The sequence below is a fragment of the Alexandromys fortis genome, unplaced genomic scaffold (genome assembly GCF_014885135.2).
Source record: "Alexandromys fortis isolate MF-2015 unplaced genomic scaffold, M_Fortis_MF-2015_v1.1 scaffold_20, whole genome shotgun sequence".
NCBI lineage: Eukaryota > Metazoa > Chordata > Mammalia > Rodentia > Cricetidae > Alexandromys > Alexandromys fortis.
The window spans coordinates 8,244,530-8,268,580 of record NW_026067903.1 but is presented as its reverse complement, the minus strand read 5'-3'; the positions used below and the strand labels follow the sequence as shown (position 1 = coordinate 8,268,580).

At 42.5% G+C, this 24,051-nt stretch overlaps 1 protein-coding gene across 1 annotated transcript in view; it reads left to right on the top strand.

Annotated features, from left to right (window-relative positions):
• Dst (dystonin) overlaps positions 1-24,051 on the top strand; it is a 199,845-nt gene that overhangs the window by 12,858 nt on the left and 162,936 nt on the right. Inside the window, 1 exon segment of the mRNA XM_050134804.1 lies at positions 12,462-12,628. Within this exon segment, the coding sequence (XP_049990761.1) occupies positions 12,462-12,628 (167 nt within the window).

Genomic DNA, 24,051 nt, shown 5'->3' with positions numbered 1-24,051 from the left:
GAGTGGTGGAAGCTGCCTCTTTGATAAGGAGCTAGAAAAGGAAGGGACTCAGGCTGGACTGGGGGGGAGTGGGTGTGGCTTGTCTCTTAAAGGAACAGGACAGATCATTATATTCCCATCTCTTTTTTTATAATAAAAATGTGGGAGGTTAGGCATTTTTATTATAAAATGGTTAAATGAATTGGGGCGACAGATTCTCAAGACTGCTTCCTGCTTATTTGTGGGCATTGACTTTGGGGGGAACCTGAGAAGGCTGGGTGCTGGTCACATCCTGGCATAGGTGGTCTCTTTGCTCCTGTTCAGTTTTGTGGTATGGAAATGTCTGATGTCTCTTATACCTGTTTAAGGTATTGGCAGAACAGAGGACAAAGTTAAGTTTAGGAAAAAAAAATTATTATGACCAGGGACTTGAGAGGGGTGTATCTGATCTGTATAAGAATGGATTCTTCAATTCGGCTCCCTGGAACTCACAAGAATTCTTTGGGATTGTGAAAACAGAAGTTTTAGACATATGCATTACATAAACAGTAGCATATTTATGTCAAAATAACTGTGACAGATATTTTTGTACAATGAAAAGTATTTTTAAGACTATGGAAGGCAGCGTGAGAGAAATTTGATAATTTGTATTTGTCCTCACACCTTTGTAACTTGTAGGTCTTGTATTTGTATTTTACTGAAATTTGCTTGGTGAGGTTGTCCTTTTATAGTGACAAAACCTCTCAGTTGTCCAACTGCATCAGAGATCTTTGGAAGGATAAAATTTTACTTGAGTTACTGATTTAAAAGCAACAGAAAACTTACTTGGTTGGCACCTCGAGCTACTTACTCCTCAGGGTCCTCCATGGTCGCTGAAGGTCCTATTTGCCTTTTGCTGTTTAGCACAGGGCCTGTCAGGCTCCAGAAGATCCTGTGGGCTAAGAAATCTGCAGGAAGACAGGCCTACCTTGACCTGGGCAGCTAGGCTGTTGTTTCCAACAATTCTGTCCACTGTCTGGTGATCTTCAGTTTAGATGAAAGGCAGTTTCCCCCAGTGGTCAGCGCTTGGCAATTGAAGCGAATTGTGGATGGACGCTGTTCTGTGCCCACCCTTCTTCTGCCTTCTTGGGAGGAAGTAGAGTACTGCTAGGAGCCAAACTCTCTCTTTTTGTTATGAAAAATTTTTTAATAATTAAATATTTAAATGCCATATTCCCTAGATATCAGAGCAGTTGAGGGCTGTTTATCAGGTGTAACTACAGTATGAGAATCTGTCTGGAGAACTGAGTCTGAGCTTGACTGTACTGGCTTTTAACCTAACAACTAAGATTTACTCTCATAAAAGAACAGAAATAAGAAAAAAACTGCTTGCAATAGAAGGTTAATGGCAGAACCAACAATAGTAGAGAACAGCTTAATATATTTTAAACGAGGGTTGGATTAAATATAAAGTATTTTTGTAAGAGACTTAAAAGTATATACAAGTTTAAAACAAAACTTATTGTTTTTGTTGTCTGAAATGAGATACAATGAACAGACAATTATAGCATTTAACAGTAAGCATAGGTGCATTTAAGTTACATGTATGAACACACACACACACACAGAGTGAACAGGAATTGGGTGAAGTGGATGCCCTTGGTGGGCCCTACCAAAGGCATGCCACTGTGCAGAGCACACATGCAACAGAGTTAGGCATTGTCATTTCTGTAATTTCATATTCTTTCAGAAGCTATTGGAGTAGATCATGGTTCTTCTATTAACCCTAATGCTACTCTTCGGGTCCTGCTATGCTAGCCTCTTCCCCCACAACATTCATTTTCTGAGGATGCCTGTGAAGTGGTTCTAGGTGAGGCTCAGAAGGGTTAGACAGACCACTCAGCCTACTTGACTAGCACATAGAGAACCTCGCTTTGACCCGGTTGTCCAAGCTGAGTTTTTCCTGCCCACGCCTTTCCCAGTTTTACATTTCTGTGAATTCTCGTCTGTAAATGTACACTTTTTTTTTTTGTGCTTTCTTCCCCTTCCTTTCTGACGAACATTTACTGTATACTGTATGTTGGGTTAAAACAAGGCCCTGAGTTGAGTAGATCACCCTTTTCTGCATGGCACAGCCTACTGTTTGCCACAAGTGGGGACCAGGCTATAAGCCTAAGTCTTTGAAACTCCGGCTTCTGAATGGGGTTGAACTTCCTTCCCATGAGCCTTATGTGTTAGCTAGTGAAAGTAATACTTCCGTCTGCCTTTTGGTACTTGGATGAATTGCCGGTCAGGGGTGCTGATGTCAGCCAGGCATCCTCGAGAGGAGGATGAGGACTAGAAGTGTGGCTGCTGTGGAGATGTTAGCGGTGTCTGGACAAATGAGGAGTAGGTCTTTTGTTTACATTAACCTTTAGATCTGAAGTTTTGAAACCAATTCGGAGCCATCTCAGAATGTAAGGGGAACACGGAAACATTCAGTTACACTGAAATGGATATATTCATTATTATTTTTTCTTTATGGTTCAGTTTCAGAATTCCTAGGATTGTGCCAAACTCAGAATGTCTTCTTTCTGACCTGTGCTAGGCTAACCCTGCATCCTGAAACTGAAGATCATCTTTTATATAACTGAGTAATTTGTTTCTTTCTGAATCATTTTATCTTCTTAATGAAAATGTGCTTATTGAGTTTTGACTGCCTCTAGCTATTTAAGTAATGAAAATGTAATCACATAGGATTTGGACCCCAGTCAGCTTTATAATGTTTGTATTTTAAACTTGATGGAGGACCTATAAAACTGTGAACTCCTTTCTTTCTTCTACCAAAGAAACGGGTATATTTTTTTATGTTCGGACAAAAATGAGTATCCTGAGTAGTCCTCAGCTTAGCTTTAGCACTTTGTTTTTAGCAGGTTTTTTTAATTTTAACCTAAAACCCCAGCCTGAATTTTTGCCAATGTGTAAATCACTTTAGTCCTTTCCTCATGTAGGCGGTTTGTAATTGTTACGGTTTCATGGTGTCTGAGCAACATTTTCACTTAAAGTATTTTGCAGAACATTCTAACACATTTTTTAAACTTGGAAGCAGCCACTAAAAATGTGTTGATTACACTTATTTCTGCCAAAATAGTAAATGCTTTCTGAAAGAGTTGTCTTCAGAAGCAACATCTGAACCTGAAAATACGTGCTTGTGTCGACAGCTCTGCGTGGAAGCGGACTCGCCCACCGCAGTGGCAAGTGGTGTAGATCAGAGTTTAATTAGCACTCCCCCTTGTACACTGGCCTCAGTTTACCCTGGAGTACCCACTGTCCTAGACCTCTATGAGATGCCATTGCTACCTTGTTTTATACAAAAGGAAACTGATGCCCACAGAAGCCACTGGTTAGGAAGGATGGGATTCACTGCAGGCTGCCAGGTTCCGCAGCTGTGGCCTGGTCTCCATCTCCGGACGTCCCTGGGTGAAAAACTTCTTGGATTAGGAGCAAGATGGTCCGCTCCTTCTCTCCAGCTGTGGCTTCCGTTCTTAATACTATCAAAAGTCTCACATAGAATATTTTATTCTAATACCACATGCAAAGAAACGTAATTTCTGTTTGATGGCATTTTTTCCGTCCAACTCTGTCTTAGGGTTTCTGTTGCTGTGTATGAAAACAGTGAGCAACTTGGAGAGGAAAGGGTTTATTTGGCTCACACATCTACAGTTCATCATCTAGGGAAGTCGGGGCAGGGACATTGAAGCAGGGACTGAAGCAGAAGCCCGGGAGGAACACTGCTTACTGGCCTGCTTACCCTACTTTCTTACAGGACTACCAGCCCAGGGATTACACTACCCACAGTGAGCTCAGCTCCTCTCCCATATCAATCCCCAAGAAAATGCCCCCAGATCCTTGCCTACAGAACAGTCGGGGGCATTTTCTCAGTTGACTGTCCTTTCCTAGAGAGCTCAAAATGACGAGAGACTAGTCAGCCAAGCCCACCTAAGGGGTTAAGGACTTTGTGTTCTGTGTAGGTGGTCCTCTGACTAGCTGTCATTTCCACATAGCCATAGGTCTCAGATGTCAGGTCCTGTATTAGTAGAATGAGATGGTTCATCAGTGGCTAAAACTCCTAGGATGTTATGGAATACTTGTGGTAGAATAAAGAACACACTGATCTTCAGTCACAAAACTTAGAGGTCTTATTATCCCCATCTCTAAAATGGGTGTAGCTGCTTGTTATTACATGAGGTAATGTAGGAGTAGATTGGATGCAAGGTGCGCCATGGCCTTCATCCTTTCATCATCTTTTCCTGCAGTACAGAGAGACCCTCTAACTGTCCTCTGAAGCAAAGAGCTCTGTAAGTTTTCAGGTTTTACCGAGACGTTTTCTGCTGTCATGAAATCTTTTACATAGCAATAAGGATGCTGCATCCTGTCCTCCTCCTCCTCGTTTCTCCTGTTCTCACTCCTTTCTTGAACCATTGTAGATCAGTTTGTTTTCAAATTCCAGAGGTACCTTAAAGCTTCAACATATTCAAACAGAAATTCTCCTGTTGGGAAAAGCCGGTTCTTGAAGTTACCTTGGCTTCAATAAACACCTTAGTTGAAGATTCACTTCAAAGACATTGCACACTAGAATAAGAGAGGCAGATCTGTGTCGGGGACCATGCTTCGACAATATACCACTCTTAGCAGGGTAGAAAAATGTAAAGTAGGAGGAACAGAGATAAGAAAGAATCACTAAGACTTAGGCAACTCAGCTGAATTCACTGAATACTGAATGCAGAATTTATTTTCCATACACTTTTATACCCTAATACAAAAAGTGGAAGAAACCAAAAGACTGTGTTAATATGATACAAAGGACTACTTGAACAGTAACTTATGTCAGCAAGGCATTAATTCTTGACTAAAGCATTCTGTTGTTTAGGCACCCTAAACCAAGTGTCCGGAAGACAGTCTCTCCCAAGGTCAAACCCCCATCTCAAAAGAAGGTGCAGGAGTATGCTTGAATTTCCCACCATTGGTCAGGGGAAAGTGGATCTACCTGTATGGGCCATCTTTTTGTCAAAAGGACTAAGCAGCCACACCCTAGGTCAGGATGTGTAGCCCTGGTTGTTGTCAACCATTTTGAGCAACCTCAAACTCTGACATTCAGATAAGGTGGAAATAGGTTCATTTTTGGGCCTCCACAGATCTGCAGGTCTGTGGGGAGAAGGCTGTCAGTGAAGGAGGGTAACAATGTATTTATTTATTTATTGTAACAGTTTATTTCAGATAGAATCTCTTAGTATGTTTTCCAAGTTGGCCTTGGCTCTCTGGACACAAGTAATCTTTCTGCCTCAGCCTCCTGAGTAATCACACATCACCCCACCCAGTTTACTGGGAAGTTTTTTGGTTTTGTTTTTTAATGAACCCTCTGTCTCCCATATATGTGAGAGAGCCAAGTGTGTTGATGCCTCAAGAAAGCTCTGATTTTCTATGTATTAGCTGCGCTGTCCCTGTTGAAATGGACATCCCCCCGGGCAGGAGAGTTTGGCTGTAAATGTTGAGGTGGAAGAAAGGCATGCGTGCCCTTATGGGATGAGTCTCTGGAGCAGCATCTTCCCAGCAGTGGCCTCCTTTCTGTTAATACTGGAAGGTGAAGGTAATTAAAGCTGTTGAGTTAGTGGCGTGCACTCTGAGAAAATTTGAGAAAAACAAATTCATCAGTGGCAGTGATAATATGTTTTTCTAAATATGAGGAGAAATTTCACTCTCAGAAACCGTGAGCTGGAATTTAGGGAACCTAGTTGCGAGCAAAATGTTAGGCCCTGGGCACAGTGTCTTATTTACTTTCACTTTATGGTCTCCACTAAAGGGACAGCATTCCACAGTGGCTTTGCTTTCTGTTAGTTTGAATTCTGTGATTCCTTGACTTTCTTTTTATAGCCTTGCCTACAGGAAATAGCTTATGTTGGCTTTTCTACGTTTTGTACACAATAGCTACTTATCAAGTTGATAAAGCTTTTAAATTTTATTAAAAATAAAATTGCGATTTTTTGTGTGGAATATTAAATGCATACATGTTTTAAGTGTACGCATGAGGCTAGGCTAGAACTCTGTGTCAGAATGCTTCCATAACATGCTTGTGGCCTAGAACTCGGTCTCCCATAACCAAGATAAATTTAACCAAGTTAAATAAATGTGAAAAATTTCAGGGAGTGTTGGAGCTTGGGGATCAGCTGTGCTACGTGCATGTCATGATGGTGACAGCTTCTATAAAAATAGGCTCCTCCCTTTCCCGGTTGTCTGGTGATGTTGACTGCTCGGAGACCTTTCTCATTTGCAGATCCCGTGGCTTCACAGTGATGCTCTTGTTACTCACTTCCAGCAACTAGGACATTTAGCAATGCACTGTCAATGAAATCTGAGAACCCAGATGTGTTAGTGGAGTTTCCAGGTTATGTCCTGTAAAGTTTGGGACTTTTTGTTTTTGGTTTGTTTTGGTTTGATGATGAAGGTGAGGTGTAGCATCTCTACTTGGTACTGGTTCCCTGCGGGACCCTTGTGCACAGTGGTCAGTCTGGAAGCTTCTACTGGAAAGCCCAGCTGACTATGATCACTTCATTTCCTACAATGGCTAAGTTTGCAGAGGTTCAAATGACAGCATACAGTGTTTCTGATTTATACTTGGTCTTCTCTCCCCCAATCCATGCCTTTTCATCTAGTAGGCATCTACTGAATACCTATACCCACCTGATGGGTCTGTATTAGGCAGACAAGGAAGAGAACATTCTAAAGGTAGAAGTCATTTACAGACCTAGAGAGAGGGAGCATGTTGGGTTTTCTTTTTTTCCCCCGAGAGAGGGTTTCTGTAGAATAAAGAATTCACTAAGTCAGGCATGGTGGTGCATGTCTTTAATCCCAGCACTTTGGAGGCAGAGACAGGAAGATCTCTGTGAGTTCGAAACCAGCCTGGTCTACACAGTGAGACCCTGTCTCACAGAACAAAAAAACAAGCAAACAAAAAGAATAAACTGCACCGCTCACACAGGTAGGGCAAACTCTCGGTATAGTTGGATGGCTGTTAACTAATCTGCGGGCATTTTAGTAACTGGGTATTGCTCTTTGTAAGCCAGCATTTGTGGGGGCTCTAGAAAGTATTTGTATTTGATGTAGAAATCCCAAAGACTCTTCTTTCTAACTTAGAATCGTGTATCGTGGAGGAGTATATGCAGAGTGGTGGTGATGGCGGTTGCTGCTGCACACTCTGCTGTGCCAGGGCACAGCCCTGGTTTGCTCTATGACAAGCAAACAGCATTTCCTCATTCATTCTGTGAAGTTGGGATCGTCCATGTGTGAATATCAAAATGCACGCAATGGTTGGGATGCATCTTAGCTTGGGTTGCTGTTGCTGTGAAGAGACGCCATGACCACTGCAACTCTTATGAAAGAAAGATTTAACTGGGGCTTTGCTAACAGTCTCAGAGGTTTAGTTCTTCATTACCATGGCAGAGAGTGTGGTGGGGAGCATGGAGGCCTGCAGGCAGACAAGGTGCTGCCTACATCTTGATCAGAAGTCAACAGGAAATGGACTATGACACCAAGTGAAGCTTCAGCAAATGAGACCTCAAAGCCTGTCCCCAAAGTGACACACTTTCTTCAATAAGGCCACACCTACTTTAACAAGCCTACCCCTTCCAATAGTGCCACTTCCTTTGAGCTTATGGTGGCCAGTTACATTCAAACTACCACAAGGTGTTTCTGTGTGAATACACTAAATGAGTTAAAACTTTCACGTGTGAGTGGAACTAATTATATCTTGTAGTAGTAATGAATTGAAGTAGAATCTAAATGTTCACAGTTGAAGCAGCAAAGTAACAGAAGCTTCTGAATTTTCACAGTTGAAGCAGAAAAGTAACAAAAGCTTCTGAGAGAATTCGCTTAGTTGAAAAGTTAAAGAACATCCCCTTACGTTAAAGGCTGGTGTTAGCAGTGAATAAGAAGTTTTAAGCCCCATGCCAAGATATAACACAATGCCCTCTGGTTTCCATGAACAGAGAAATTCCATTCTGGAAGATGGCGGAAGTTTTGCTATGGCCAGGATCATGGTAAAGCCACCGGAGCAGTGTTTTACATTGAAAGTGACACTGGAGCTTACTTGGACTTCAGGCACTGCATTTGTTCAGGATAAAGAGCAGCTCCTTAACCTTGGGCAGAAAACAGCTTACACACCCCTCCCTCTGAAGGGACAGCCCTGTGTGCTTAACATCACTGCTTGGTTCCCCTAGTGCTCTATCTGTGAGCACAAGGACCTCCTTCCCTCCCACATCTCCCCCTGTGCTGTGGTTGAAGGGACCAGGAGTGTCGAGCAAGGCTCTGTAACACTGCGCTGCAACATTGCAGTTCTTGTTCCTTGTTCCGGGTATGAGAGTTACTGAGGGTGGGGTTGGAGGTGAACGTGGGTATAGAGGTTGGAGATGCATCATTGTTGACAGATGACTGTGCAAATGATGGGGCACTTCTCTGTGGTAGGAATATAGACAGGAGTGCATGAAGGGTAAAGAAAACTCCGGTTTCAAGCGCACTGAATTTTAAAGGTTGTAATGTGCATCACAGTAGTCATGCGTAGCATCTGAGGCTGGCATGGAGCTCGGCGGGAGCCTGTCTGCCAGAAGTTAATCTCTGAGATAGAAGGGCGTGGCTTGTTTGAAGCTCATACCAAGGATGCTGAATCTGAGGGAAAAGAAAGGACTGTGAGTTTTCCGTATTAGGTGGAGCTGAGGACTGGGCGTGTATACACACTCAAGTGCTTAACAGTTGTGGGTATATCATTTCTGAGGAGTAGAACAAGTGTGTCCTATAAATGTGAAAAGTTGAGGCCTTTGTACCCATAGGTATTGGTTTGAGAAATACTCCTGCAGGCCTAGAGGAGAGTTACGATAGTGGGGGAGACCTGACACTCAAAAATGAGGAGCTATGTGAGGTCCTTAAGAGGCGTTGTTTCTCAGGGGCTGCGATTTCTGGCGAGTCTGGAGTTGTGGGAGGCAGATCAGAAGTGAAGCGAGCACACAGCGTAGATGGGAAGGCTCAGCAGGCGATGGACAGTTACCTGAGGACGGCCAGAGAAGAGGAAAGCAAGCTGGTGTGGTGTGTTAGTGTTCAGGGCAAACCGTGGTTCATGACATAATTAAATGTGTGTTTTTAAATTAGAGTTTAAACGTAGTGTGTGTGTGGGGGGGGGTGTGTGGTGTGGTGTGTAACAGTTTGAACTAGTGTGTGTGAGTGGCAGTGTAGAATTCATCTGCTGGAAATTATTTAATAACAAGACCAATTATTTTCTGTAAGTGTTGCAGACCTGTAAACTCACCTTGACACCTCTCAGGGAGAACAGCACTCACGCCTTTACACTGGCACCTTATCACTGAAATGTACTGTCTTTCCTAGTTAATGGATAATTCCTCTTGTAACTAGGCTGGCCCAGAATGTTCTTCAATCAGCTAGAGACAGCAGAAACCATCCATGATACATTGAGAACTGGGAAGTGCAGGGTTTTGCTCCTCCCTTTTAAAAAGGAATAACAACAGAAATAAAACATATTCAACGTGTATTTCCTGTGTTCCAGGTGTTAATAAACCATGCTGATGCTGAATAAAATATCCAGCATACACTGAGCATGTATTTCCTGTGTGCAAGACATGGTCACACCATGCTAATTTGGAATTCTCATACAGAATGTAATAACTCTTATACTGTTTCAGGGAGGGAACATTCTTAAACAGCCGCATGACTTGAGTATGTAATCATGAAGAAGCAAATTGGTGTGGGCTGTGTCACTAAGCCATCTATCATAATTATTTCTCAGAATCCTCGGAAGTAATTAAGTAGAAAATAGTGGTAATTATTTTCCACATGGAAAATAAAAACACAATTATTCTGTACGTTATGTGTTATGTCCATGTACATAATTCTTTCCCATGATGGAGAGGTTAGTTAGCACAAGTTCCTAGGGAAGATGATTAAAATGGAGACAGTGTTTCTCTTTCCATTTCCAGACATTTAAAGGCCAGTGTGGCAGACTTTGCTTAGCTTGGAGCTCCACCAGGCTGACTGCCCTGTAGAACCCTAGGTGTAGAGGGAGTGAGGCCCCACCTTCATCTACAACAACAGTAGACAAGGTAGCATCTGCCAGCCTGGGAAGAACTCTAATGCTTTGTTCCTTGGGTCCTTGGATTGTCCACGCCCCTCCCTGGCTGTTGTAGCTGGGAAGAATCAGGAAGGGGCTTGGCATTGTCCCGTTCTCTACTTTCAGATGCTTGACTCTGTGTTTGATCTCTGGGTTCTTTGTTGTGTTTATATGTTTATAGTGTCTTAGATAGATTTTAGATGGAAAGAGGCCTTCAACCTTGTCATCAGCACCCTACCCCCTCATTTGATAGATGAAGAAGCTGGTTCTCAAACCAGAAACAGATCTCATTGCTCTGATTTGGGCCTTTGTTTCTGTTGCAGATGTTTCTGTTGTGATGATCACACACACACACACACACACACACACACACACACACCTCCTTGTTTGCAAATCTCTTCCAGGTCCTGGCTTGCTTTCTTTTCTTCATCTCTCGGTGTCAGACATTTCTCTGATGGAGGGAACACTCACATATTGGTGTTAATCCCACTGTGAATCTACTGGGGAGCCCCTGCTGAAGTCACTTTGTGCCCTGAGTAGTTAGCACCGTGCCAAGAAGGACCCAGATGGAAGAGTTGCTCTTGGGACAGTGTGTACCATGGAGCTCCGTGTTCTTTTCTGTCACTCAGTGGAAGGGACTCTTGGAGAACAATGCAGATCCCTGTCCTGTTTTGTCACTCAGTGGGAAGGGGCTCTCAGAACTGTGCAAATAAAACACACATGGAAGTTCTACTAAAACTGAACAAGGAGCTCCAAATAGTTTATAGGCTGTTAGCCAGAAATGTTACAGAATATAGTTAAAAATGAGAGAGGGCACCGCGTCCTTATTCTTGACACGGAATATTTGTTAGATCAAATTGTACATGGAGTAATGTATGACTTTTACTTCTGACCTATTTTCATCTGGAAAAAAATTCACTTAAGTTGTTTTAAGAGATCTCACTAGCAAAGAATGTTGAATTGTTTTAATGATGTTAAGTTTTGATATAACACAAAAGCAGGTTAATGCCTCAGCCCTGTAGCATGCAGACAAACCTGCAGGGCAGCTTCTGTTGGGTTAGCATGAGGGTCACCACGGCGTGTTGTGTCACCTTTGCGACCTACTTTGTGGTGTGCCACTAAATAAATTTAAACAGTACAATATAGTTACCCTGATTTGTGTTGTGTATAAACAAACAAATGAAATGAAGCTTTTAAAATATACTATGTTGACTACAATGAATCACTGAAAAGATATCTGGGAACAACTGTATAAAAGAACTGGTAAAAAGCAAGTTGTTGATTTGAGGTGAGAACTCTAATTCTCAGGGTAAAACAGCACGAATGTATTTGTCTAGCATCTGCTAATTAGTGAAGGCTTTAATAAGGAAATGCATTGTAGCACGAATTCTAATTGGTCTTAATAATAATAAAAACTTGGAGTCAGCTATCGAGGTGAAAGCTGAAGGATCAGAGAAACAGAGCAGCAGCTACTAGAGTTCTTACCTGTACCAATGCTCACCCAAGGGGCGATCCTGTCCCTATGAATCCTCAGACTGAATCTCAGATTGGATCCTCAGACTGAATGCCCTGAGCTCTTGTCTCCGCCCACCTTATTCCTTTCTCTGCCTAGCCATATCACTTCTTTTTTCACCTCCCTAGTGCTGGGATTAAAGGCATGTGACCCCAAGAGCTGGGACCACCTGTGTCAGCTCTATTTCTCTCTTAGACAGATTGTATCAATCTCATGTAGCCCAGGGTGGACTTGAACTCGCAGAGATCTGTCTGGCTCTGTCTCCTGAGTGCTGGGATTGAAGGTGTGTGCCACCACTGCCTGGCCTCTATGGCTAACTAGTGGCTTAGCTCTGCACTCTGAGCTCCAGGCAAGCTTTACTTGTTATAGCATAAATAAAATACCAGTGCAATGCATTAAACAGAAGTTCAATAATTTGCTTCAGGTATAAGAATAAAAGCTCAAGCTGTATTTTTCATATTTTGTGTGTTTGCTGTTACATGAAGATTTCTGGGAATTCTGTTTTACTTGTTTCTCTTACAACAATTCATTGTGCTGCCTCAGTTTGGAGTAGTTCGAATCCCTCTGCATGTCAGGGTTTTGTTGTTGTTTGTCTTTGTAGAATCTGTGTGCTTTACACTTAAAAATAAATTGGATGATTTTAACTTGGACACAGATAAGTCAAATCCGGAAGCCTGCTTGAAATTCAGTTTTCCTCTGTAAAACAGGGGAAATATATTTAGTATAAAAAACAAGAGTTGCTAGGATCAAAGAAAATAGGATTAAGTACTTGGCACATAGAAGATTTTAGTCTCTCTGCTTCCTTCTTCCTTCCTAATGATTTAATGCTTCTGTTATATTTAGATATCAGACATCCATGTAACTGGAGAGTCAGAGGACATGTCTGCGAAAGAAAGGTTGCTCCTGTGGACACAGCAGGCAACAGAAGGTTATGCTGGAGTACGGTGTGAAAATTTCACTACTTGCTGGAGAGATGGGAAACTATTTAATGCCATCATTCATAAATACAGGTATGGAATCTGTGTGTTTGCCCTAATGTAAATATAAGTCATTCTTTCATTTCTAACATTTTAAGTAACATGTTACTATTGAAAAAGCAGTTCATGTGCATAGCAGAAAGTCAAGATAAAATGAAAGACAGCGTAGGCCCACTGCTGAGTTAGTTCTCTAAACTGTAATGCATGTGTACACAGAGAGAGACGCAGAGACAGACACATACAAAGAAGGACAGACAGACAGACATGCACGCATGCGCGCGCACGCGCGCGCGCACACACACACACAGAGGAACATGACCGGTAGACAGGGAACAACAGAGCTGTATTATGTCTGGATTTTTTTCTACAATTTAGCAGGTATTAAGCTCTCGTGCCTACAGTCTGCAGGTCGATGATCTAGATTTTATCTCTAGGGAACTGATGAGTAGAAAAGCAAAGGTTTATAGTTCTCAGGCTTAACAACCCATGAATTTCCAAGTCATATCATTTTATCATTCTAAGGGGTGGCTGGACAGCTGATCTGGGCTTGGTGAACCGTTTTCTTAAGGAAATGATTTACTCTTACTGTTAACATTCGAATTAACACTGAGTGTATAGCATTGCTCTACTCATTAATTCTCACAGCATCCCCTCTTGTCTCCATAGTTATACGTGAAGTCAAGACACTGGGTAAATATTTGCCTAGTCACAAGACTAGCAGGTGGTGGACTTGGGATTCAAACCTGGCAGGCTCACTCTTGAGTCTGTGCTTTTACTATCTCACTAGAAATTAAATTCACAGAAAATGTTTCTTGAAAACTGTGGTTTAACCTCGATTATTTTCCTTGATTTTACAAAGAATGCGTTGTATTGAAGAACCAAATTGCAGTCACAAATATGTTAAGTCTAAGCTATAACCTTACTAAACTGAAAAAGGTATTGACTATAATAAAAATTGTACAAAACAGTAATGAACTCTTCATGGGTCCACACTCAACAACGTGTATTTTTAAACAGTCTGATAGCCTCCTTACTTGATGAAACAACTTTGGGATAGAGGTGGGTGGAGGTTGCTGAATTAGGAAGAAAACCTGGGTCAACCTGCCTGCCCTTGTCTAGGGTACAGTGCAGACACTGAGTCAGTCGCACGGTGGCACAGACATATCCCTGCCTGTCCCAGGCATTCAACACTGGAAGACCGTGGAGCTCTTTCCCTGAAACCTTGTAGGTAGTATAACAGTTGTAGAGAATAGCTTTTCTAAAATCATCTGCTTTAAAATTATTGATGCCTGTATTGGCCATGGTAGCCCATAATGGCAGCTGAATTTGAAACCAGCCTGGGTTCCATAGCAAGACCTTGCCTATAAAAAAAGTAGGTAGATGGATAGAATAATCCCTCTCTCTCTCTCTCTCTCTCTTTCTCTCTCTCTGAAATCTGTCTCTTCAGTACTCATTAAGGATTATATGAGCAAATTGGCATCCATATGTATTTTTTTCTAATTACTGAAATAAGTCACTGTACATCAGAGATCCTAAAAATTCCAAGAAAAATTAAATAGACTGTCATTGCTTATGGTGAGAAATGGAATCTTTTTAAAGACAATATTTTATGCGTGTGAGTGTTTTGTGTTTCTAACTACTAGCTTGCCTGGTAGGTACCCTTGGAGAACAGGGTTGTAAACCTTTGTGTGGGCTTAGGTCCTCTGGAAGAGCAACAGCCTGCTCAGAGCCACTGAGCCTTCGCTCTCCAGCCCAGACATTGGAATTGTAGTTCTTTTTCTCCTCCAGAATTCCTGGTAAAATTGAATGCCAGCTCTAAGCTTTCAAGGTCTCTGTTGCTGAAGTTCTGTTACAGTATTCTCTGTCCCATACTTGGTTTCTTTCGAAAAAAAAAAAAAAAACCTGTAAGAGATGTTTTAAAGCTTTGGGGCCTTTTGTAAGAGTCCCTTTTCCCCAGTGTGTGTAGGAACTAAACAGATAGGCTTGACTTGCACATATTTCTTTTTTTCCAAAGTTTATACTATTTTTTAAAACATTTATTCATTTATTAAGTGTACATGTTTCTGCCTGCATGTATGCCTGCATTCCAGAAGAGGGCACCAGATCCTATTACAGATGGTTGTGAGCCACCTGTAATGGTGGTTGCTGGGAATTGAACTCAGGACCTTTGGAAGAGCAGCCAGTGCTCTTAACCTCAGAGCCATCTCTCCAGTCTTATTTCTTATTTCTTAATACCTTAATTTACTCCAAAGACCAAGTAGACAAAGGCATTAACAAGGAAAGTATCAACATAAGTGGGTTTTTAGATATTAACAGTCGTAATAATTTAGGAGCCGTTGGTTTTACTTATCATTCCCATACATTTTTAATGGTTTCATCTCTTGTATTTATTTGGATAAGAAGCTTTACTATTTTATTGGATTTCATTTTGCTTTATTAATAAAACTTAGCTGAGCTAACACGTGGACCTGTTTTCTAAGCAAATCGCTAGCTGTTGGAGGACCATTAGAGAGAGTGATGGCTGCAGTGGCTGGGGTGGCTGGGGTAGATGGAGACTGTGGTTCTCACACCCTAGGAAGACTAGGGGTTAAAAACAAAAATATGTCTTTCCAAAGTAAGCAACTATTACTTCCCATGGTGATTGAGTAAGACTTTCATATATAATAGCTAAGGATTTAGAAATATTGATCTGTCATAAAAGCAGAATCATGACAGATTTTAAGCTTTGAAATTATTTATACACAGAGCAATAGGTTTCCTTATGGTATTTTCAAACATACTTTGGTTTTGTTGTATATACACACACATTCAAAATTTTGGATTAATATAAACTATTTTGTGAAAAGCCACTGGTCAAGTAAATTGCTTTAGATAGTCTACCATAATTTTTATTAGAATTATATCTAGAATATTTGAAAGTAAACAGGTTTGCTAACCTAAGTAGACAGTATGTTATTAACAATTCAGTATCCTAAAATTTTTCATAGGTTAACTTTTTAATTTTTATCTCTAAAGAACTATTATAGGAAATTAAATGTAGAGGAATTTTAAAGGTAACGTTGATTTTGTATATTAAAACTGTCCACAGAGGTAAAAAGAACATAGTTTTAGAAGATAAGCACTCACGAAACACATGCAGACCATGTAGGTAGATGTTTCTGCTCCAGCAGAAATCTGTATTATAATAAAAATAAATATTTTACTTTGAAAAAAAATTATCAAGCTGGGCTGTGGTGGCGTACACCTTTAATCCCAGAACTTGGGAGGCAGAGGCTGGTGTATTTCTGAGTTTCAGGCTAGCCTGATCTACAGACTGAGTTTCAGAACAGCTGGGGCTACAAAAAAAAAAAAAGAAAGAAAGAAAGAAAGAAAGAAAGAAAGAAAGAAAGAAAGAAAGAAAGGAAGGAAGGAAGGAAGGAAGAAAGAGTCTCATGAAATAGCTGTGCCTTCATTTTTATCAATAATAAAAAAATATTCAAATGCTTTTTAATATGCTCAATATTATATACTTTTTAAGAAATAATGAATGTGACTGTTCTGGATTTTGCCATTACTGACATAATTTCTACATGCTTACAGTTTTAAAAGATGTAAGTGTTGACCTGAGCAATGTAGACGTGTGTCCTCAAAGACTAATGAGAGCTAGCAGAGAACCATGGAAATGCCTGCATGTCTGGAACTGCCAACCGGGCTTTTGTTTCTTCCTGTAAATTATTGGGGGACAATGTTAGTTGCTTAATTTATGATTAGCTAACAGTAAAAACATGTAATATGTTAAGAACAGTTAAAATTAAAACATATTAAAATACTTGGCTTACGTAAGAGCAAAATCACCAATTCTATCATGTTAATATGTCACGTTATCTGGAAGAGATAAAGAGCCTAGATTATGGTCCAGGTAACAACAATGAGAAAGTAGGGAGATTATAAAGAACAGGAAGATTAAAAAGAAAACTTGGTTTTTTTTTTTAATAGATTACGGGTAAGTTAATTTCCCACTGTTAAGTGTTGTTAGGAGATTTTGTTGCTGTTCCAGTTCTTCAAGGAATGTTTGTTTCATTCAGTTCTCAGCAGAAAGCGTTGAAATAATAAAAATTACATATGCCTGCCTGTTTTGTGTGTCCAGTTCAAATAACTTGAACACTTTGATCTATAGTAAAACCTTGGGAGATTTGAAACACGCCTCCCCGTTAATAAGCTCAGAACTTTGTCGCTCGGAAGAATAACAGTGAAGACTGGGTTTGGTGAGTTTGGATGAAAAGACTGTCGCAGGAACATCCGATGAGTAGGGAAGAAGAACTGGTGATGAGCCACTAGCCAGCGCATCTCTAACAGGGTGTGAGTTAGGGTGGAGGTTCAGAGTACCCTGCCCACATTCCTCAGAGGTGGAGAGAGAGCTCCAGCCTTGCTCCTGCCCTATGTGTGCTCTGGTCTCTATCCTAATGAGGTAGAGCTCTGACTGAGTGCTTGAAGTTCTGCGCTTGAGCTAACTTCAGTCAGTCTCTCTGGACTTCCTGAAAGCCAGGTTCCACACAGCAGCCTGTCCACACATTCCCTCAGGAGGCCAGAGAGCTTGGAGAAATGTAGCTTGGCCCTGCAGAGCAAGGTGGAAAAACTCAGGATCTCAGGGCCAGAAAGCTGGATGTGGGGGTTCATTTCCACTTACTAGTTTCTGCTTGTCCTGTTCTTGTTTTAATTTATCCATTCATGTATTTCAATCTCCTGCAGAGTCTCTGCATTCTTTCCATGGGCATGTTTTAAACATATTAGCCAATTAAAACTGGGAAATTTAGGCAATAGTTTACAAGAGCGTGTCCTTTAAACTACTTTCTAATTAAGAAGGACATAATTTAGTATTAATTATTTTGCTCATAATTTGCATTTTCAATTAAAATTTATTGGGACTGCTATGCTTCATCATATTAAAAGTTTAACAGTCTTTTAATTGGGTAAGTCCCCCCCAGCCTGTGGTCAGAGTCATTTGTTTAATCATATGACCTGCAGGCTGGTGAGTCACTCTTAGTCTTGGATTCTGTCACTCCTTAGAAACTAAACCGGACTGGACTGGTTCAGTGCTGAGAGGAGGCCCTCCAGGGGCTGAAATGTTCTCAGAGGAAGGTGGTTTAGTGTTGACTGGCAGTTCCTTTCCCTCTGTCCTCAGGCTGTCCTGGCACAGGAGGGTGTATGTACACACCTAGGTGTTACAGGCTCTGCTCCCTGTGGCCAGAAACGCTGGTTGTTACTAGTACCAAAACCAAACAGCAACAGCAAAAAGTATTTCATTTTGTAAAGCCAACCAAATCGTTCATTTACAAAAATGAACTCAGAGTGATTGCACTCAGAGGAAAAAAAAAAAAACTGGTCACTGCTAACTATTAACACATTTCAAGCCCTTAAAGAGCCAGTATGCACTGCATGGAAAAGAATTCGTTTGTGTCCAAATAAGGAACATGGCTTTAGTGGCATAAATCTGGTTGCTGTTTTCATTGCATCTATTTTTACATGTAATTTGGGGGGGGGTATAGTTTGGCAAATAAGTATCAGAGGAAATTCCAGCCTGTTTTATTTTGTTTCTGTGTTCCTTGCCCTCTTGCCCAGACTAATCCACAGAGATGCCCAGTGACGAGCCTTGGGTTAGCCTTAAGACTGTGAAGTGAAGTCAGTGGTCACCTTGTTCTGCTGCTTCCGTTCTTGAGACAGAGCACTGAGGTGATTTCATGGCCGTAGGAGGGTGACCTGCGCAGCTGCCTCCTAGGAGCCCCATAAGCCTTGAAGTCTACAGTATACACTACTGACATAGGCCCCCACTTTTCTTCTGTCTGTGATTTCCCTTGAGGTGCCACATAGTTTTCGGTTCTGTGAATAGAACATAGTTTATTTAAAATGCATAATTAATGGACACCTTTTGGATTTTGCCATCAAAATGTTGAATTTAACTTTGTGTGTTGGGCAAATGTGTGGATCTGTGTAGAATAAGGTCCTGGGTCTGTATTGTGTCCCTGCCATGAGGCTTTTGAGAAAGAAGTGTGTCTCGATTCTTAGTTGTATTCTGCTAGGTCTGAGAACCTTGTCTCCTGTTCTCCACTTTACCTCTTTACTCACCAAATGATTTATGTTGATTTCTTAAAGACATACCAAAGCTGACGTCATAGGCATGTTTTTCTGTGTTTGATGTTCACGGTGTTCTTCAAAACACAGGTCCATTGTGAGCTGAGAGAAGGAAAGCAAATTGGGCAGGACATTTCAGAGTGACGTATCCACTTGAAAAGTTGGAATGCTACGCCTGGGCAGGGGGCTTGGTGGGTAAAGGTGCTTGCTGTGAAAGCAAGGTGACCTGAGTTCAAATTGCCAGTTCCTACAGGAAAGTGAGGCATGGCTACATGTGCCAGTGACCCCAGCATTAGCATTAGGTGCTGGAGACAGGTGGATTCTGGGAGAATCCTGGGCCAGCCTAGCTGAAATGGTGAGCTTCCAGCTTAACGAGAGTCCCTGTCTTAGAAAATAAGGTAGATTGAGATAGAGGAAGACACCCAGTATCCTCTCGACTTTCACACATGTGTTCATTTGCACGTGCACACACACACACACACACACACACTCTAGGATGCCAACAACAGAGGCTGCCGTGATACAATACAAGCATGCAGGCTGCAGTACCCGAGTTTCAGGCAGCCTGTGGCAAGCACTAGTCCCCCTTCTCCCTGTGAGCTGGAGAGCCCAGGGGGATGCTGATCCAAGTCTTGCTGTCTCTGAGCTCCTGTCTTCATCCTGCCTTCCCTTCAGGAAAGAGGTTTCCCCAGAGGAGTGGGGCAGGCATGGGTATCCTTCCCTGGGCCCGTTTGTTTGCTTCTCAACTTCTTTGCTTATAGGTTCATAGTCTCATCTTACTGTGTGATATGAAGTCGTTGAAGTTGTTTGTTTTAATACAGTGAAAGTAAGTTGATTCTCACCTCCCTGTTTGGGGGAGGTCTTGGGTTTTTTACAGATGAGATCTGAGCAGTTCACGCAACCTGCGTGTACTAGAAGGAGGCCCCTCTTGGTTAAAGCCAGCAATTTTCTCTGGACCTATTCAGGTTTAGGAGACAGTATGGAAATGCGTTACTGATTGTAATTGTTTAATTGCCTTTTAATTATCACAATTGCTAGACGTTAATCTTGACGTACCAACAAAGCTTGCATTAAATTATAGTGCTTCTAATCTTTGCTCTCTGCCTTGTTAATAGAGGGGTACTTTGTAGGGGGGAAAGATAGAATATTTTAAATAAACACCTAGTTTTGAGAACAAGAGAAAACTATCTTCATATTCTGTTGCTACCTAGGAGTTCTTGGCCTTGATTCTCTCAATATTATGCGTGCCCAAATATGTGTATAAAGGGATGCCTACACCCTTGTTACATAACTCCGTGTGGTTCTTCTGCAAGCCATGTTTATTTGCTGCGGGACAGGGGAGGAGACAGCTTACAGACCTTGGGGGGGGATGGGTGGGGAGGGAAGGAGGTGAGGTGCTCGTTGCTCCAATAAGAACAATTAGAGTGTGTGAAGTCTGAACACGATTTGATCCGAACAGTCATCTTCAGGAATTTGTTATGGTAACTGCTGTGCTGTCTCGGGAGGAGTGAGGCATAGGGAACGTATGTGCTTACTGTGTGATCTATTGAAAAGATGATGTTATGTAACATGTGCTGCGGGGTGTGTCTTTGTGTGGGGAATATGGTCTCCAGCAGAGCTGTGTTAATACTGGACTCTGGGTAATTGCAGTGGAGTTTTTTTGTCTTTATATTAAAACTTGATAGAGTGAATCTCTTCTTTGCAAACTGCTGAGTGTGTGTCATTTTTCTTCGCAAAGCCTGCTCCTGCATGAGCCCAGCCGTCTGCCTTGTCTGTGCTTGTCCCTCAGCTGTGATGCACACCGTGGAATGTCACACGTCAGGGGAAAGCCTGAGTGGGAGCAGGCTGGGATGACTATTAGTCTCTCTGCCCATTGTATTACTTCTTCCTCCGTTCCTCACCTCGTTACCCTTAACGGATGAGCTGGTGTCTGCTCTCAGGGAAAGTGGACACCAGCAGGTATAAAGATTTTATTCTCTCTTCCGGATATACCCCCACCTCCTTGCAGCCATCTTCCTCTCTTGTGCTCCTGTGAAGCACAGCCATCGTGCTCCACCTGTCTGGTGCCCCTGCTGCTGTGCGATGACTCCTCTCTGCCTTTCCTCTCACCTCCTTTCTCCGGGGTTGTTTGACTTTTCCCTCCTGTTGATCTTTCTCAGTGGATTTTAAGAATGATGGTAGTTTCTGCCAATAAAAGAATCTATAGATGTGTTCCTCTACAACCCCATTATTTGTGTGTGTCAGCACGTGCACATAGCGGCGTGTGTGTGTGTGTGTGTGTGTGCATATGTGTGTGTGTGTGTGTGTTATAGGGGTGCTTTTTTCATTCTCAACTAGTCTTTTTGGAAGAGTTGTCTGTCTTCATTTTTTCTCTTGATACTTATTTCTCCACTGTGCTTACTCTGAATCTGATTCCATAGTCCACTCCAACACTTGTAGGGCCTTGGGTGACTTCCACGTGGTTAACAGGTCTGGTCTTGCTTGTCAATGTCTGGCCTTTTGAGCATTCATTTCTTCTCTCTTAGCTGCTGTATTGGAGTGTTTTCACTGTTGTGGCTCCGGCCCCCTCCCTTCCTTCTTTTCTCTCAGCCATATTCCAGCTTTAGTTACTGCAATCAGCATTACAGAACAGGGTGCTGTGGGTATGATCTTCTGGTCCCCTCTTCCTCTCCCCATCTCTGCCATTCCTCTGCAAGCCACCATGGTCTCCAACCTGAATTCCAACCCGAATTCTATGATGATATCTGAACCATTTTAAATTTCCTTGTCTGATCTCAGACCTGATCGTTTACTCTCTTATTATAATCCTACTTAACGCACTTGAATGGCTTTCTGTAATCCTAGGGGAAAAAGTTAGCAATCCTGTAAGAGGTTCCTAGGTTCCTGTGAATCCACTTTTGGCCCCGTGCTAGTGCCAGCCTTGCTGTCTCTCCATGCCCCCCCCCCAGCTGCTCCTACCCTTCCTTTGCTGCCTGCACTCGATGAGTTACTCCGTGTTCTCACTGCCGGGTGAGGACATCCTGATGTGCTCCACTCTCCACACACCCGCCTGTTCTCAGCATCCGTTACCTGGAATGTGGTCGGTTAGGTTAAATCCCCTGTAACTGAAGAAGTAGACTCGCTGCTGTGTTGGGAAGAGCTGTGTATCTGCATGCCCAAAGCATCCAGTTACCGCTTCTCCCGGTGCATTTTCATGGTACTGTGCTGTGACAATAGGTGCACCTTAGCCTGCGTACGTTATTCTTCCTGCTTGGTTCACACCTGCTTTCTCCCGAATCCTCTTGAGACCTTGGGAAACCCACGTGGGTCCTTGAGCCTTGGCCCAGCGGCAGATGGGAATCCCCTACCTGCCACAGCCACCACATTTCCCAGTGCTCCATGGGTGTAACTGGAATTCTAGATGGTTTTGTTCCAGCTTGTGTAACTCCCGATTTTCCCTGTAGTAAGTGGAGTTGTGTATCATGTGTATCCTAAGGAAACAGAACAAATCAGGTCGAGATCACAGGACACCTGCATCGAAGCTCTGTGTTTTTTGGTTGTAGTTATTGTTTTTCCTTAACATGGCCTTCTCTCTCAATTATATTAAATTTGTCTTTCAATAAGTAAAAGCCTAATGAATAAGAGATTCATAAGATGTCCCCTCTTAGCTATTTTTCAGTGAGGCGTAGGCGGCATTAAGTACTTTGTTGTGCAACTGTCACCAGCTTCCATGTGTAGACCACTTCATCTTGTGTGACCTCCTGTTTCTATTGCAGTGATGCTAAAAACACCATGCAGTGACCAAAGCGCCGGTGGAGAAAGGGTTGAGTTTAGCCTGCACGTCTAGGTTATATATAGTCCAGCATTTCAGGGGAGTCACAGTGGCAGGCACACATCACATCTGTGCTCAGGAGCAGAGAGAATATGTGCAGACGTGCTTGGTGCTCAGCTTGGTCTCTTCACTTCTGCACAGTCCAGGACTCAAACCCACTACCATGTTCCTTTAAGCTGGGTCTTTCCACACCCACAGAAACAACAAAGACAGCCCTCCCACATGCCCTCAGGCCAACCCAATCTAGACAGCCCTGCACTGAGATACTCTTCCCAGGTGAGCTGTTATATCAAAGTGACAAATAAAAGCAACCATTGTGACTCCACCCCTTATCAACCTGGCACAGAAAATACCACTTTAAGCTCTAACCTTTCACCTTCAGTCTCAAAAACCTCATGTTTGTTTGTTTGTTTTTATAAAATATAGTCTACCTTTAAAAGTCCCTGAAGTCTTTAAAAACCTCAACACTTTAAAAGTCCTGTCTCATAACTGTGAGCTCCTGTTATCAAAAACAAGGTAATTATTTCCGAAATGTGTTGGCACATTCTCCAAAAGTGGAGAAGAGGGACATAGGAGCAATCAGATCAAAAACAAAAGGAAAATCCCGCAGTGCAAATGGCAAACCTGTGTGCAGCACCACTGTTGCCTTCTGGGGCTTTTAAGGTAATCAGCCGGGCTTCAAAGGGTGACTCTGTCCTCTGCGCCTGTCCACCTGCAGCATATACAGCTGTCCATTTAGGCTCAGGGAGGCTCCATTTTCAAACACCTGAGGTTCTCCTTGACCAAACCCACAGCCCTGACATCTGCAATGTCCAGAGTCTCCATTCCAGCAGAAGCTTTGCCTTCCCAGCTTCATGTTGCCGACTCTCTAGACCTCACCTCAGGGGCTCCCAACCTTTCCAGCCCCACTGTTCTCCACTACCATTCTCAGTCTTGTGTCCTTTGTGCCTTTAAAATCAGTTCCAGGCAGGCTTTGCTTCTGATATCATCCAATACTGATGCCAACCTGAGGTGTAGCCTCCTTAGCCCACAGCCATACCAGCTTGTGTGCTGTCCCCTCCGAGGAGCAGGGAATGCTTTTAGGATTTCTTTAAAGAAATTAATATCCCACCAGGTGGAGCCTCCAATAGGGTTTGCCCAGGATATCCTTCCTGTTGTCCATGTGCAGCACAGGTTTCACCAGAGCCTCTGAGCTCCTGCAGCTGCTTTCTCATCTAGCTAAATGCACCCCATCCTGCAGTCTCCCTGACTTACCAATGAAGCAATTGCGTTAGCTTTAGTGTTAACGCCATTCTTAAACTGGTTTCTTCCCCATCATTTAAGCTTTTTAAAGACAACATCCTCCCATCTCACCCACCTCCTTGGCACAGGCCACCCTGATCTGGACAGTCCCGCATTGAGACTCTACCCAGGCCTTTCTAGGTTGTGTTAAATTGACAGCTAAAAGTAACCATCATCGTGACTGCATGCGACCCAGTAAAGGATCTTCCCCCAGCAGCTAGTAGCCACTTTGAGTTGATATTCGAAATTATTCCCT